The sequence below is a fragment of the Pan paniscus genome, chromosome 8 (genome assembly GCF_029289425.2).
Source record: "Pan paniscus chromosome 8, NHGRI_mPanPan1-v2.0_pri, whole genome shotgun sequence".
In the NCBI taxonomy this organism is placed as follows: domain Eukaryota; kingdom Metazoa; phylum Chordata; class Mammalia; order Primates; family Hominidae; genus Pan; species Pan paniscus.
The window spans coordinates 128,770,637-128,788,268 of NC_073257.2; the positions used below are offsets into that span (position 1 = coordinate 128,770,637).

At 37.9% G+C, this 17,632-nt stretch overlaps 1 protein-coding gene across 6 annotated transcripts in view; it reads right to left on the reverse strand.

Annotated features, from left to right (window-relative positions):
- SHTN1 (shootin 1) overlaps positions 1-17,632 on the reverse strand; it is a 120,409-nt gene that overhangs the window by 16,057 nt on the left and 86,720 nt on the right. For 4 of the 6 annotated variants that reach the window (XM_034931576.3, XM_008950961.5, XM_034931575.2 and 1 more), the window contains 4 exons: positions 14,202-14,311; positions 10,616-10,669; positions 5,479-5,599; positions 932-1,124 (listed from right to left, as the gene is read on the reverse strand). In XM_034931576.3, the coding sequence (XP_034787467.2) occupies positions 932-1,124; positions 5,479-5,599; positions 10,616-10,669; positions 14,202-14,311 (478 nt within the window). Of the gene's footprint in view, positions 1-931; positions 1,125-5,478; positions 5,600-10,615; positions 10,670-14,201; positions 14,312-17,632 lie in introns of those variants that run through there. The other 2 variants (XM_034931579.4, XM_008950962.6) reach the window with 2 other exon arrangements.

Consider the following 17,632-nt stretch of genomic DNA (forward strand, 5'->3'; position numbering starts at 1 on the left):
AGGCCATTCATTCCAGAAGAGAAAAAAAAGTTAATAGTAGCAATGAGAGAATGCAAGAGAGGAAGAAAATACCAGTTGGCAAAAATAGATCCAAATTGAATTTCAACTTCATTTGTCCAGGTTTCACCTTTTAAGCTAAGACAGCTAGAGTTACAAAAAAGGGGTTCTTTCTCTCTTGATAGGACAGGAAATCAGAGGTTTAATTAACCATGATTACAATATTCGGCTGATCTGATTTGTCTCACCTCTTCCTTTTCTTTAAGTGACAAACTAGCTGACATCCTGGCAAGAGAACTAAAGCAAAACTGTAGACTAATTTCAAAAAAGAGCTGCCATTGTTATAAAACAAATTGATCCTCCACTAGATCTGTCTGAAACACATTCAATAGCAGGATTAACTCTTTGACAATCAAAGTGCCACTCTGAAGCAAGTCTATACAGATAACTCTTTACATGGTATGTTTTCATTTTCAGGATAGAGCAATATTAGGCACATCTTTAACTGAAGACTAGAAAAGAAGGTTGTAAAAATGTGCCCTTCTAAGTAGCCTCTGAAAGATCTAGTATCTTCTTGGGCTGCTCATGAACCATTAAGAGGGATGATCTATGTATTTAATCTTGAAAGACTGATTAAGTGTCTCCTGATGCAGAGTCTGTATCATCCAGATCAATTATTTGTGTAGAAGAACCTGATTACCAAACCAGTTTAGGGGAAGTAATTCTCTTTGTACATGGTACTTGCTTTGGATCTGAATGAGATCTCTTAGCTAGGAGCCTAGAATGAAAAAGCTGGCCCATGAAATGAAAAGAAGAAGAGAATTTACCGGCGAGCCAATCAAAATCTCTCTAAAGGAAACAAATCAAAGAAACACACAGGTTAGTCATTACAGATTCTTCTATACACCACTTAGTAAAGAGCATCGTTACTTACTGAAACGTAACCTTGGAACTTGTGCATCCTTCCAATTTACGGGGCCCTTCACCTGGTTCAGGTGTTGGGGGGGACGGGCTGTTGAATTCTGCCTCCAGAGTTTTCTTGTTCAAGGCTGTTTTTGTTACACTGGATACAGAACCCAACACTGGCATGGATTTGGACTCTGAGGTGGCTAATATCCCAGTTGGACCTTAAAACCAAACACATACCTCAAGTTTAATAATTCTGTATGATGCTTATTAATATGGTACTGAAAAACAGATTAGCTGAAAATCCCTCAAGAAGTGAAAAGGCCAAGTTTGTTAAAATTTCAAGAGCATGCTGGAAAATGTTCTTGTTGGAAATCTGCTCTGCTTTCGTGGTACTACTACATTTCAATCTACCAGGACCACGCTGAGAAATTGTGTACAGACCTTTAAGAAACCACAAAATCCCAGGCCACAATTCCCTCACTGACCGGGGTCCTTCATAATACTGGAATTGTGGAAAGTCTTTTCCTCTCATAGAGTATGGCTTTCTGACAGTCCTACTCGAACCATTTCGCCTCTCAAGAGTTAATTCTTCCCAAAACTCAGTTCTGCATTTTAAACAGCAAATGGAACCATGTCAAAAGGCTCTTTCTAAAAGGCTCATGAAGGCTTCTTGAGCATTGAACAGTTTTTATGAACATTTTCATTTTAATGTGAATGAGAAGTAAGTGGATTTGTTTCCTCTTAAAACACAGACACAAAATCATAAAAATTAAGTGGGAGAGAGTTTGGCTATTTACCTTTTGGACTTTTCTGCTCTTTAGGACAGGATTTAAAAACTATAATAAAACTTGTTACTGGAATTATTGGCATATCAATCTAAAAATTCTGGGCATTGAAGCCGGTCCCTAATTTTAGGTGGAAAGATTCTATCCTAGTCAGTTTTTCTCAAAGCATGATTCTAGTAAGTGCTTCTTGAAACTTCAGAAGGAATGCTTTTAAAACAAAGATAAGTCACAAATATGCAAATTAAATGACTATTTCTAGAAATAAAGTGAGAGGATAACCTTGAAATGTGCCAGTAAGAAGAGCAGAAAACTTGGGTGTCTCTTGGGTGTCTATCCCTAACAAATGTCAGATCATCTTAAAATGGAAAGCACTAGTGGGTATAATCCAAAATGCTAGCTAATCCCTGACCATTGGTATTAAGCTCTGGAATGCTATTCTTCCATTTGGATTTAATGTGCCTGATATACTCAGTATAATAGCGTAACATATCAACTCTAAAAATGAAGGTCTAATTTGAAAAACCTACCTAAGAGAGACTAAAAAATTGTGAACCCATTCTGTTGGACACCTCTCTGAGCCTTGCTCTATGCAGGTTACGCAGGACCTCTCTGTTCTAGTGGAAGCCCCAGTTCACAAAGCATTAGTTTCTATCTTCCCCATTTAATTCACCTATATTCTCTAGGCAGACACGTTTGGACATTATTGGATATTTTGATCTAAAAGGCCTTTTCCAGCTGTACGTGGTGGCTCATGCCTGTAATCCCAGCACTTTGAGAGGCCCAGGCAGGCGGATTGCCTGAGGTCAGGAGTTAGAGACCAACCTGGTCAACATGGTGAAACCCTGTCTCTACTAGAAATCAGCCAGGTTTGATGGTGGGCGCCTGTAATCCCAGCTACATGGGAGGCTGAGGCAAGAGAATCGCTTGAACTCAGGAGACAGAGGTTGCAGTGAGCCGAGATCACGCCACTGCACTCCAGCCTGGGCGACAAGAGAGACTTCATCTCAGAGAGAAAAAAAAAAAAAGGCCTTTTCCTCCCAGCTATGTCAAGCCTCATGTTGCATGGAGCTGTGGCAGTTAAGACAGAAGGGCAGAACAGAAAGATCAATTAATTTTAGAGTTCCTGAAAATATAAATACGAAGTTGAATTCAAGATTTGCTTCTGATCAGCTCTATTCTGCCCTTGGATACGCGTTGACTACAACACTAGTTAGCTTTAAACAATCTGTCCTTGTAAGAAAGATCTGCTTCTGAATACACCAACACATTTTCTGCAAAAAGGAAGGCAATTAGTGAGCTAAGCTACAGCTCTTATATTTTTCTTATATACAAAAAGACATTTTAAAAAATGTACACCGTTTAAAGGTATTATTATTGCATCCTGTTTAAGCCACCCAGTGTTCTCCAAGAGGCACTTGCTGCTCTTTGAAATGTCAGTTTGGTAGGCCACAAGGCTAGTAGAACAAGGGAACATTAGTTAGATGCCTAAGAAAAATCCTAAGGAAAAGGGTACAACATCCTTTGTCCCTGGGGGAGATAACCATTAACCTGAGATCTTAGCTCTGCAAACTCTCAGGCTGTCTCTCTTCTGATGTTTCCTTTCTCTACTTGTGACCTCACATTTACTTTCCCAAAAGCCTTTCTGGGCAGAAGAAAACCATCCCAGAGATTCAAGTACCTGAGACACCAACCTATCCAACTCCTCACCTCTGTCACCTGACTCCCACCATGCAGCTCTGCGGCTTTACTTTCTTCCTTACTTTCCCCCCTGGAATTTTCACTTTATCATTCCACAGCCTTTATAAAAATATTCACATGGTAAAAGCCACCTCTAGTTTGATAATAGAAAAATGTTTGTGCCACCTAAAAAATGGTATGATTTCTTTTTTAGATGGTAAGAGTTTGTAAGTTTGTTTCCTTCCTTTCTTTTTTTTCTTTTGCTTTGGCTATTAGGAAACTCAAAGGAAATTTCTGCTCAATTACAAGTCACTCCCTTAGTGTGTGTTTGCTCTCTACCTCACCAATGAGTTCTCATTTTTCTGTTCATTTATTAACGATTCTACTGAAAATGTATTTTCTATTCTAACTGCCCTAAAATAATACAAATATTTGTATATTGGTGGAATATAATACATTAAGTGAAAAATTCCCACCATGTTCACGAAATGTGTTCCTTTCTGTACTCTGAATTATTCAAATTTCTATATTAACTAAAATAAAAATCTTTGCTCACTTCCTCCATTGCAAACTAACTCTGAAATGTGAGTATTGCACATTTTGACCAAATTTGTGAGTGAAGTAACAACGTTTCTGGAGAAACGAAAAAGCCAATGGCAAAACACAAAATGTGAACGACAGAGCACTAAAATGGCACATCAACAAAGTCCTTAAAAATAGCAGTGTTTACATGAGCACTTTAAGGCTGAAATGATGAAAAGGATGACTCAAGCACTGATTAAGTCACAAAATGAATAACGATTATATGTTACGGGGAGGCTGCATAATGCTCGCAAAGCCATCCTAAGAAAAAAATGTTGTGGTACCCCCTTAATTTTCCTGAGGTAGTTGTTTTGGGGGGCACAGTAGGAGGGGAGAATCTTTGTAAGATTTTAATAACAGAACTTCCAAACCAACCTAAAAACTGAATGGCTGATTTTTTTTTAAAGAAGAAAATTTTCATCTTCTTATAGTAAAAGTTTGGTTGGTATTAAGCCACTTTGGGTTCAAGGAATCAATTTACTCAATTGTCTGAGTAAATCTCTCTCTGTACATTAGAACTTGATGATCAAAAACCCATCTTTAATATTCTTGCTACTTAAATTTGGTCAATGTGACTCAGCATTTTCCAGATTTAAACTGTTATGATAGACTACTTGAAGCTGACTGAACTCAACTAGAAGCTTCAGCCCATTAGCTGCGGTTGCTGATTAATTTTACTTTAAGGTAGTTTTTTGAAGTCGGCTTCCTACCTGGTCACAAGGGGAAACCTCATAAAGGTTTCTGTTAATTCCCATGACCGAGCTGATGAAACCACTGAAGACACGCACAGTTCTGGGATACATTTTGAGGCCTAATACAGACCTAATGTCACACAAATGCAAACTGTGAGCTCCAGACTCGCTCAGATGGTACATTATAGTCAGTGACAGAGCTGGAATTTCCCAGTCACTCAGTTCACAGGCAGGCACAGTAAGTTAATGGATACAAAGAGTAAAGATGATTTTCCTGCATTTGTAACTGATGTGTAATTTCTACTGCAACTACTAAATGTGTGCTCATTTTGTGCCATGCACATTGCTAAGCATTTTTCACTTATTGACTTAATCTTTAGAATTATCCTATGAAGCAGTGCTTTTATTATTCTCATTATATAGATGAAGAAACTGAGGCACAAAGAGGTTCAGTAATTTGCTTAAGGGCAACCAGCTGGTATACAAGAGAACTAGGACTCAAACTTGGGTGGTCTGGCTCCAGAGCCTGTACTTGATGCTATATTGTTGCCGAAACTCTTCCTGAATGTCTTTACACAAGGGCATCTTGCATTAAACAAATCAGATCTATAAATGCCTGGTTACCTACAAATAAGTAAACTCACCAATAAATAAAAATATCTAAGAGTTCTTATGACATATCCATAAATATCTTTATCCATCCCATACTTCTCACTCACATTAAAAACAAATATTTTAATAATAATTTTTAAAAGATTGTTTCATGTAAAAAGAGACTTAGAAGAAGATGTTTCAGAGATGAAGAGAAGGACTGTGGAGAATTCAAACCGGCTTACTACTGCTATCTGCTTCTGCTGTCACCTTTCTGCGACGCAAAATCCTTTCTAACTCAGTTTCACTGTTTTCAGGGTCAAGGGATTTTAAGCTTCTTGAACTAGTGGATTTGTTAAGTGTCCCCTAAAGTGAAAACAAAACAAAAACAAAAAGGTTAATGTCTTAATACAATATACAAAAGAATATAAAAATCAAACCATGAAAACATTACCAGAATTTGAATGGAATTATGAAACCAAATGAATTTGCTATATATTAATATTTTTTAAATGTGCACATTTTCAACAAGACAGAGTGTTGGATCATTTAAGAAGATGCTATTGATGGTGTAAATGCTAGCTTTTGTTTCAGAAGAACAGTACAAGAACACTTCTGGAAGAGGTGACTATATGAAATTCATCAGTGGGAAGGTACCTGCATAGCGACGATTAAGACGTGATGTGTGTTGACTGGGTGGAGAAGAGAATTGATATATTAAACTCACCTTAGAAGGAAATCCTTATATGGCAGCCACAAGCTACTAAACTGAAATCACAGCGGCACTGAAAAATGTGTGACTGATCCTTCAGAGGGTGACCCTGGCTGCACACCTGATGTCCGTGGCGTCGTAGCTGTCAAAGGAGGCACATAATGCTCTCCAGGGGCCGACCCAAAGAAGGGCTGCACTGAGCACATCTTGACTTCAGTATGAAAGGAAAGTTATAATCATACAGAGAGGCAAGCAAGGGTCGGCATCTTAACTCCACATTCCTAACACAGGAGACAGTTAATGTATTATTCAGGGCCCAGAAGACACTGAAGGAAACAAGAGATGCTATAAATCTGTACTCCTGCTGAAACTGATACTGGCTTTCAAGAAGACAGAGGAAGATCCATGTTTCCCTGCTCTGGCTCTTCCGGGAAGTATGTTACAGAGTGAGAGCTACGGTTTTCCATCTCCATTACTAGTCAAGTGTTTGTACAGAACACTGGGTGACGTATTTCTCAGTGATACATAAGGATTTAATACATCAACAAGTCTTTCATAAGAGATGCCCATTATTTCTTAGAAATGGTCCTTCTCAACTGTGCCACATACTTGGGAGGCAGCGGAGGGAGGGGAAGGCAGGAGAACCATAATCTTTTGATCACAGGAAATAAGAACCTCAAGTCTGGTATAACTTGCCAGACTTCATGCCAGAGTCAAAAGACAGCTTTTGTCCACCAAGGCTAATAATCTTGCCAGCCTTTGTAATGTTTGAACTCACTAAGGACTTGCCTTAATCCTGCTCCCTCCCTGCCTGCCAACTACCTGAAGGATTCTAAGAATTCTACTGGCTAAAAATGGTCACCCTTGTATCTTCTCTAGCATATAAAACAAAAAAAAGGTGCTTGTAAAATCAGATGGTTACAAATCTCATAATTAACCTCTATTAAGAGGTTATGTTATTTTGTTTAGGGAAGTCTTTCCCTAACTGCTTAAAGTTACAGAAAAGTAACCTGTTGTCAGGGAGGAAACTGACTAACAAGATTAGGAGATTATATTATTTTGCTGTCAGCTGCCTAATCAACTGGTTTGCAAAAGACTTAAATAAGGCTCATATTTTAATCAGGCATCTAATTTTTTCCTTAGAAGTATCTCTTTTTCTTTTTCATTTATTGTGTAAATACATTAAAAGGACTATCACATCACATGTAACACTATAATGGCTTATTTTATCATTAAAATCTGGTTTGTTTCTTTAACATTGCTGATATGCTTCTACGTGTAGAAGAGTCACACCGTGAGGTATGACCGATACTGACAAGATACAGAAAATAGAACCATAGCCACTTTACATTTGAAAAAAGTACTACAACAACTATTCCCATATCATTTGTATTTATAATTTTTAAAAACTTACCATCTCTATCATTTGTAAACAGATATTTGAAAAACACATGGTCATCACTACTAAAATAAGTTGTAAAACTACTACATTGTTTCAATAGCAAGGACACTGTAGTTTTTCTCAATGGCTTGATTTAATTCAAGGAAAACTTATGTGTGTGTTCGTACATACATACATACATACCTTTCAAGGATATCTTTTATTGATGAATGTATCTTTCACAGTATTTTCTAGTTTTTTATTTGGATAATGGCATTATTTCCTCAAATTCTTCACTGTAGTAAGCTACTCTCTCATCATACCTGATTACTGAAGGAATCCATTTTCCATGTTTTAACCCTTGAATCCCCAACTTCTTTCTCCATTTACTGATGGATGTGGTGGCTTCAGTTAACATATGAGTAAACTTTCAATACAAGGGCAATTGTGGAGGAAAGAAAGGTTTCTGCATGACTCTCAACTGAAATGATGAAGAGCTCAGCTAATAAAATACCAAGACTATTTTAGTTATCTCTTTATATTAGAATCATAAAATTTGAGAATCAGAAATTAACTTAGAAACTGTGGTACATATAATTCCTTCACTTTATAGAAAAGAGAATTCAAATTCAGTGAGCCTCAGGGTCTGGGGACAGGTCCCACAATAAGTCATTGATAGGGCTGGATCTAGAACTTAGATTTCCCAAGTCCCAAACCAATACTCTTTTTCTACTTCAAACCACTGTGATCATTTAACAACCTTAGGCCCCATGTTAGTTAAATGTTCATAATAGTAACTAATCTAACTGTCAGGCAAAATTAACTATTCAAAAATTTCTGGGTATTTTGGAAAACTGAAGATGTCTGGAAAAGACCCATAATATAATTTTTTAAAAATTGCTTTTAGTTCTTTGATTTACAGCCAACTGAAATTGAGAAGAGAATTTTGATTTGCATCAGTCTTTTCTTCAGCAATCACCACTGTCACTTAGAGTGGCTTTTTAAGTGACTGGGGTGACTCAAAAGGTTTCATTTCCTAAACCTCAAAACCTTTTGTGACTATGAGAAATGGACTATACATATTTTTATCTACAAAACATCCAGCTTTAAAACTTAAGTGGAAGTAGGTTTGGAAAAACGAGGTCAGTCAATACTGAGACATTAAAGATTGGCTTGAAAATTGTTCAACTCAGAAAATAGAATAGGGTTTTGAAACTCCCCCAAACCAGAGACTTGTTTTCTACCTGGGGGCTAACTTAGCAGAAGGCCAAATCACTAAGTCTTACAACTTGGGTCACATTCCATTTCATCAAAAAATAACCCACACTGAGCTTCTTTCTGGTTCTGTTCCACAATAGAACCGAACACAGTGTTTTTTGGTTTCTTGATAACCCCTGGTACCAGTGCTTGTGTTTTTCAGTACACAACTGCAGGCTTTTCGTGTTCCATCTTAATTGTTTCTTACATGCCATCATTGTGAGGTTGGGAGCATGTGCTTTACAGGGTACTAACTTCAATAATCCTAACAGTCTGAACTCCAGCAACAAGCACCACTAAAGACCCAAAAGTCTGGCAGGTCGAGCTAGGAGCTTTCTTTTTATCTTTCTTATAAGAATGTGTGTGGTTTATAGGCTCCAGGTGACAGGGAATTACAAATAGTCCATCCTTCCTCAAAGAAACTTCTATGGGGGAAGAGGAGAACTGCCACTTGGCAGAGAGTAGGGGAGAGAATCATGAGTTCTACTTTTAAAAAAACTTAATGTAAAGAAGTAATATTGTCAGAGTAGTAACTCCTAGTGATTACACTAATGCCAGGTAAGGCAGTGAGATCTAAAGATAGATCCAAGGCAAGAAGGATGGGGGCAATTTGCCCTAAAAAAGATGTCTTAAAATTTTTTATAACTTATAAATTATTTCACAAATTTCTCTCCTTGAAGTGGCACAAAATTATGGTGAATATGGTATTTAAGAGTAATGCTGTAATTCAGTAAACTTGCTACCATGCAGCATTCTCAGAGAATGGGATATCTAGGCTAATCAAATATTATCATATGTACCTCATAGAGATGTCTGATTTTCAAAATTAACCTAATTTTTAAAAAGTCAAACTCAGTATAGTCTACTCTTTCACTGTTGGCCAGAACTGTGCCCCAGGGGACATCTTTATGAACATGAATTAGCATTATAACACAAACACAACAAAAGAGACTGTCATAGGGAGTTCTCCTTAATAGAACACTGAATAACAGACTTTTCTGATCAAAGAATCCATTAGATGATCACCACATGCTTTTTCAATGGCTTTAATACACTATTCTGTAGGTAGGCCACCACTGTTAGCCAGTGATATACCTCTCTTCAGTGCTAATCCCACTCACTTAAAACTAAAGCAAACTAATTAAGCCATTCTGGGTTAAGTCTACTGTTTAAAGACATGCTTGATGAAAATAATCTTGTTTACCACAATTATGTGGATGTCTACATGCAATGCCTAATTGGCACAGCAACAACAAACATGGGAGTATTCAGTCTTGTACCTCCGCCCCCATGTTTGTTGACTTACTGTGCATAATAACTGGGACTGGGACCGTAACAGGATCTGAGAATAGAGCTCTTAGTATCTGAAACATTTTCTAAGTGAGGCATCTGTCTCTAACAGCAACTGCTGGAGAGTGCAGTAGCCGCTGATTCCATTGGCAAAAGCTCACAGTTTGAAAAGCAAAAATATGACTAGGAAGGGACACAAAGCATGCTCTCCAACTGTCAGAAAATAAAACTAGTAACATAAAAAAAGGGCCTCTTATTTTATTCCTCAATTTATCATCAAATAATTGTTTCGACTGTGAGAAAAGGCAGACTGTGACCCTGATATGAAGCTATTTGGGGAGGAACTTAGCTTCACATTTAGGATTCTCCTTTTAGGCTTCAAAGTAAAGCATTATTCATCTATTATATTTCTGTTTTTCATCAACATGTACGGACCCTTACATATGGCCAGCCACTTCATCTTCAAGCTGTGATGCCAGGATTGGAGGGCAAGAACAGGAAACAATGACTTTGGTGAAAGTGTAACCACTCTTTTAGAACAAAAACAGCACAGTGTTATTTGAAAAATTATTAACATATGTGATGGAGCAGTCTGTAAGCACGATCAAATAAACTGGCCAAAGATGAGGCTAATTGTAAATGGGAATAAAACACACCACAAACAATTCACAAAAAACAGATTTTAAAATACTCTCCTTTCATTTCCCCATTAGCTAAACAATAAACCGAAATCTATTCTTACCAGTATTCCTTTTAGTTCATCCACTGCACTTTCGCAGCCTTTCGAAGATTCTGGCTATAATTTTAATAAGAAAGAAAAATTACTGAGTAATTCAGTTTAAAAATACTAAACAATGATTTTTACATGGCAAACTATTAGTAGCCTTATATTGGTAATATGTATGACTATATATATTTTTAAATTAGGACTATGTCTTAAGGTTAGGAAAAAATACTAGCCATGTTAGTGCTTTCAAGTAGCAGTTAAACAAAAAATAAGAAGTTATATTCAAAGCAAAAGGAGACAAGCTACCCTCTTCTAAATACCATATTGTTACCTCTTGATTATTATCATAGACAGAGAAGATTTGGTAGACATCGGATTTCAAAGATCTGATTCCAAATTATTCAGAGCTTCTTATGATAAACTGTCCTCTACCTGCATTGCTGGACTCTGCCAGCAAGCAGAGACTAGAAACAAGGCAGTGCAGAGCAGAAGCAAGCCACAGGGCAGAAAACCTCTCTCAGCTCCACCAGCTATGGGAGGAGGTCAGCTTACAGGGGCCTGGCATGTAAGAATTTCACAAGAGGACAGAGTCGAGAGAGCAGGGACCAGCAAAGAACCTGGCTACAGGAGAAAGTTAGCATGGCTGGCTGCCAGAGCAGCCAAAGACCTCAGAGGAGGTGTAGTCCAATCACTCATCTTGGAAGGAAAGTCAGGCTTCAGCAAGGTAGTATTTGAGTTAGGTGTCTTGATTACAAGCTCAGCTCTCTTCTGGCCATACCATGGACAAAATAATCTGAAGTAAAATTCTGGGTATGATTTGCCTGCCCCACAATACCTAACGATCTCTGCAGATCACTCAACTAATTTAATGGAGGGAAAATTTAGCATGAGGACCTCATGAAAAGTAAGTTCAGGAAAGACTTCTGATCTCCCTCGTACCACTTCCTTTCACAAAGGATAGAGATGAAGGGGAAACTTGCAAGACATAGTGAAAGGAACCCCTTGAGCCTCTTATTCCTGGAAAAGAGGTAAGGTTATATTCTCTCTCATCAAAAAAATGAGAGTTAATTAACAGCAACCTATAATCCTTTCCTCTCAAAAACAATTTAAAAATAAGATCCTACTTCAAATTTTAAAAACAGAGAAGTAAGAGAGAGAGAGGTTTGCTGCTCATGTACAAAGCTGACTAAGGCATTCAGTTCTCATAGCGCAGGTTTTCTGTGAAATACACATGCCCTTAGTGCCAGTCAATAAGCACTAAGACACTAATTTCAACCACACTAGCACCACCACCACCACCACCAAGGAATTTCGAAAATAAGCGGTTAAATTAATATTCTCAAGGCAGGCTTAGGACTCTGCAGGTCAACCCTTCAGGTGATAAGCTGTGACGTTCAAACAAATGCCCTGCCTTTAGGCATACCCAAAAGTGCTGCCATGCCACTCAGGCTGCCCTCTGACTGCACAAGCCTTTCGAACCCTGGACCACAAAATGTCACCATTTGTGACATTTCAGGAAAGCCCTGATGGTACTAGGGGAAGACGTCTGTCCTCAAGCATGCAGTGACAATTTGTTTTAAAGGTTATTGACCAGGTCATTCAGCACTATATCTACACAGTTCAAGATTACCAGCAAAAAACCCAGTTGTCCACTGATCCTTGTTCAGTTGCTTCCCAGATTTTGAATTGACATTAAATAATGTGTAACTGCAGGAAGAGTCATGGGAAGAAAGAAAAAGCACAAAGTGATATTCTGAAAATGAAAGTACGTATGGAACATTGATTGCTTATGATTTAAGAAGTTTTCAACTTTTTTCTTTCTAAAACTAATTTTGTTTCTTTATGGCATTGTATTTTTCTCTAGTAATAGTTTGGTTTTGCTTATTCTTTCCATAATTAGTGGTGATGTGAAAGTCATAAAAATGGATTCTTTTTCAAAGGTGGCACTCAGACCTTGCATTTTAAAGTATTTTCACACTTTATTCCATTTGATCTTGACAACAACCCCATGTGTCAGATAAGGCAGGTGCTATCCCCATCTTGAAGAGAAGAAGTGTGGGGAAGCTGGGTGACAGTGCCAGGGCCCAACTCCAAGAGCTCTGCTCTTCACTCTCTTGCCAGACACCAGCACTGGGCCAGCTGTGCCAGATCATTCTACACACTCAGCTTCTCCTCCAGTTTTACATTTCATCCTTTACTTAGAAAACTGCTTTCAGATAATTGGCACAAGACTGAACTATTTTACGTGGTTGGCTGAAGCTTCTGTTTCCTTAGATGTAAATTTACTCCTGGAGTTGAGTATTCTTTCCCTCTTTCCAATCCTTTCCCATGTACAGCCCACACTATAGCCACTCTCGCCTTGCCTGGCTATCTTGCCTGGCTGTGACAAAGTGGCAACTTAGAAAACCCATCAGAGGCCGGGCATGGTGGCTCATGCCTGTAATCCCAACACTTTGGGAGACCAAGGTGGACAGATCATGAAGTCAAGAGATTGAGACCATCCTGGCCAACACGGTGAAACCCCGTCTTTACTAAAAATACAAAAATTAGCTGGGCACGGTGGCATGCGCCTGTAGTTCCAGCTACTTGGGAGGCTGAGGCAGGAGAATCGCTTGAACACGGGAGGCAGAGGTTGCAGTGAGCCGAGATTGCGCCACTGCACTCTAGCCTGGCGACAGAGTAAGACTCCATCTAAAAAAAAAAAAAAAAAGAATAGAAAAAGAAAACCCTCAGAATGTGTACTGAAGTCATAACACTGGGGGACGTTCACACGGTTGAGGTAGGGCAGCCTTGAGAGGGAGAAAGAACCAAACCGTGAAGGTTAGTGAAGAAGGCGAAGGAAGAAGAGGAAGTGGAGGAAGAGGAAGAACCAGTCAGTTCATACCTAATTAGAGAGGAGAGAGAGTATTTTTCAAGAACAATGTTTAAAACTATTATTGGGCTTATTTAAATGTAGCGGATATACAAACAAAGGCAGGGGAGAGATCATGAAAGGGACTCTAAGCGACTTCACAGATCCTGGAGCGCTCGCTGTGGTCTAGTTTAGGAGAGAGTTTTTCTCCTTGAAGTGACTTGGAAAACATTTGTGAAATTAATGAAAATCAATCATATAAGTCTCACTATTTTCCCCAAAGTTGTCCTAGTTTTGTTCTGCTGTTATTATTATGTGATTCCGTCCACTATAATAGAAGCCTCAGAAAGCCGAGGGTTTTTGCCTATTTTGTTCACTACTTTATCCCTCGTGCTTAAAACAGCATCTGGCACATAGCAGATAATCAGTAGAATCACACAAAAGAATCAGGAATCAAAGAAAAGAAAGGATGTGATAATTGTTATTTGTTTGGTGTAACAGTTCGTATCACTGTCTCTCGTAATGAGACGACAGCACCCCCAAAATAACATGGCTTCCTTTTTATACTGATTTAGGTTCACCATGGGTCCTCCTGAAACATGCTTATGTGGAAGTAAAAGCTTTTGTGACACATTAGCTTTATCCTAAGATCTGACAGTGGGTCCTGATGCAGCTTTCATCAAATTTCAAATTTATACATTTAAAAAAGGAAATATCAAACAGGGATAAAAGCATTTAGTCACTCCATACCTTTGTCTTCGGTCTGGCTGTCTGATTAACGGGTCTAAGATGAACTCCCTTTTTAATTCTATCCATCATCTCTTCAACTGCTTGCCTCTTTAGATCTGTGACTTCTTCAGCTGTTCAAAGAACACAGACATAAATCCTCTTATGTTACAAGAAAACAGCTACTTCCTATTTTTGGTGAGTTGGAAAAATTACACTATGCAATTAATCACAGTCATTTTTCATTCACAGTTGCAGAACACTAAAAATTTACTAGTTAACAGCTATCAGGTAGCAACACTTAAAGAAAAAACTTTTAGAGAAAAAATCTGATCAGAAAAATAAGAGTTACAAAAATTTGTAGCCTGGATCCAAGTCAGTATTGTCTTGCCTCTGTCAACAAAGTAGACTTTGTTCGCTTGTCCACATTTCTCCAGGTCTTTAAAATCCCAACTTTGTGCCTAATCCCAAATAATCTTTGTCTCAAAGATGTTTTTACAACTTACTGTACATCCTATGTCAAAGAAATCAGCCTAAAAAAGAAACAACTACCAGAAATCCATCGGGGGAAAAAAAGATGAAACAGATGTTTTTCTTGTTGGAATAAGTCTATAGTCAAAAGACAAACAGTAAATAAATAAAATCTATTTTTAAACTGCCATCTTTTGTTTATGAATCGCATGGAAAGGAAACATTTAAGCAAACCTTTCTCAAGTCTTTTTAAATTGTCAGTGTTAAAAGAAAATATACATGTAGCAATAATTGCAATTAGGTAATTACATTTGATTTTAAAATTCAACTATCTATTGTTTAACGTTGCCACTATTTTGCTGCAAAAATAAATAAATAAATAAAAAAGAGGTGGAGATGTGTATCAATTGGATGAATGTAACTGAGGTGAACTTAAACTTATTGATCAGAAAAGTGAAATGTCTCTCTTGCAGAATAGCTTGACCAAAATCACAGAACCATTTCAGAACATTTATCACCATTAATGCAGTTCTAGGTCTTGTGTTTACTTCCATCTAGCTCATTGCAGCCAACATATTTGAGTTTATCTCATAAGGACCTTCCAATTACCGTCTTTAATAGACTCTACACTGCCTGGCAATATGGTGGGCACTCAACAAGTTTCTACTGACTATTGGCTTCTGAAGTTTCTGCTTTAAATGCCTACTAATATTTTTACTATTTGAGTAGAAATGACTAAACCCCAAAAGGCTGGCTTCTAAATGCCAGGCAATCACTACTGCATCCCCGAGCTAATTAGCTCTAGTATTAGGCTTTGCAATAAGGAGGCCTAGATTATGGCTTCTTTTTCTGCTACAAGGCTAGACTCCATTCCAACCCTGGGTAGCCATTCCTCTTGTGTAAGTGCCTAGGGGAGCAACTAAGAGAGAGACCAGAAGTTTCCATTACCCTCATCTGTACAAGTCCACAATAAGGGATCACTGCTATATTCACTGTATAACCTAGGTTTTCGGATACTGTCCTAACTTCAAAGAGAATTGTCAACCTCAGAAGCCATTGAAATGCTGAGAATTAAAACCTCTCAACATCTAAACAACAGTTTTCAGATCCAGAAGTCAAAACAAGTATCTTTTACCAAGCAACATGGGAAACATGGTCACCAAAGTTAGAACTCATCTACCAGTAAATGAAAGATGACTAAACTGTGGGTTGATCAACCATGTGCCCTTAAGCAGCATTTTCTTGGGCAGCTTCTTCTGACGGTTCACAAACATCAACAAAGGGACAGATAAGTAAATTATGATGGGTAGAAATTCATTCTTTCATTCAATCATTCATTCCTTTATTCACTCACTCACTCAATATCTGAGTATCTGTTGTGAACTACACAGTACTTTTGCTGACCCTACTCAAAACCCAGGGAGATAAAACCCAGTCTGCCATTCAAGCATCTGGTATGGGTATGGGATTTATTCCTGAGAATTTAGAAAATACTTTTTTTTTTGAGATGGAGTCTTGCTCTGTCGCCCAGAGCTGGAGTGCAATGGCACGATCTTGGCTCACTGCAACCTCCACCTCCCGGGTTCAAGCAATTCTCCTGCCTCAGCCTCTCGAGTAGCTAGGATTACAAGCACGCGTCACTACGCCCAGCTAATTTTTGTATTTTTAGTAGAGACGGGGTTTCACCATAGAAAATACATTTTTAAAACATTTGATTTTTCAAAAAGTCTGCCATTTTGAGACTAGGAAGAGCTGCATGGTAATAGGAACACCGCCTACAAACAGATTAGCACTCTGTAAGGAATGACTGAAACCCAATTAAATGCACCATACAAAAACTAATTAAGGCAGACAGATGGAGAATTATGGTCAACACCATTCAAATCTGCTACAGCATCTAACATAGCAGGAATTTAAAGTAGTTTCTTATATTTGCTTGCCAGAATCATAGTGATAATTCAGAGACGTGCCACTATCTGTATTGTGTACAGATTATAAACCAGGCTTTAATTTCTCAGTCTTTTTCAAATGTAAAGGCTTAATTGGTTTTAAGGAAAAGAAATCATTCTTATCAGATTCCCTACTCAGGCGCAATACAAGAACAACGCTAGGTTAGCTACACAAGCTTTCTCTCTTGCCGACCCTGTTTTTGAACTAGCAAAAAGCAATCTATACGAACTTCTAAACTATTAAGCAGTTCTAATAAATCTGCAAGAATCACCTACAGAGAGCTCATGGTATGTTTTGTAATTCTTTCTGCAATCACACAGTTGGTAATTGTCTCACAAAAGCATGTAATCAAGGGGACAATAGAAATATGCAGGATACTGGAGATTAAAGAAAAGGGACAAATGAAGACAACAGGTCTAATGTTATTGAACTGCCACAGGAAAATAAAATCAAATGCTCTTTGAGTTAGTGCTTCAAGGTCAGTCTTGGATCAGAAAGCTACATGTAATTAATTGGGGCTTAAATTTTAAGACCCACTTGAAAAATAAATTAGTTCCTTATAAAAAAAAAAAAAGACCCACAGACAAGACCATCACCTTATTACTAAATAAAACCTTCTGCTATTACCTTGAAGAAACGAAAATGAATTTCCAAATTCCACAGGATTACTATTTCTTTCACTAACTTTCTTTTAAAGGTAATTTAAAAAAAAATCTTATGCCACCATGATATACCATATTTCTAAAGAATACATTATAGTTGAATTAAGTTCAAATCTGACATCAGGTCATAAAGTTAAAGAAATTTCCTTAGCTACAATAATCACAAGAACCTGTGGGATGAGGATTCCCTTTGCTCCTCCCAAAGGATGGCTAGTACCTTTTCCATGTTTTTCCATGCTAACATTTTGAGTATTTTCTGTGCTGGATACTACTGTAAACACTTTTCATGTTGTGAGACTCACTAATTCTCACAACAATCCTGTGAAATAGGAAATACTATTATCCCCATTCTACAGATTAGCAAATCAAGGC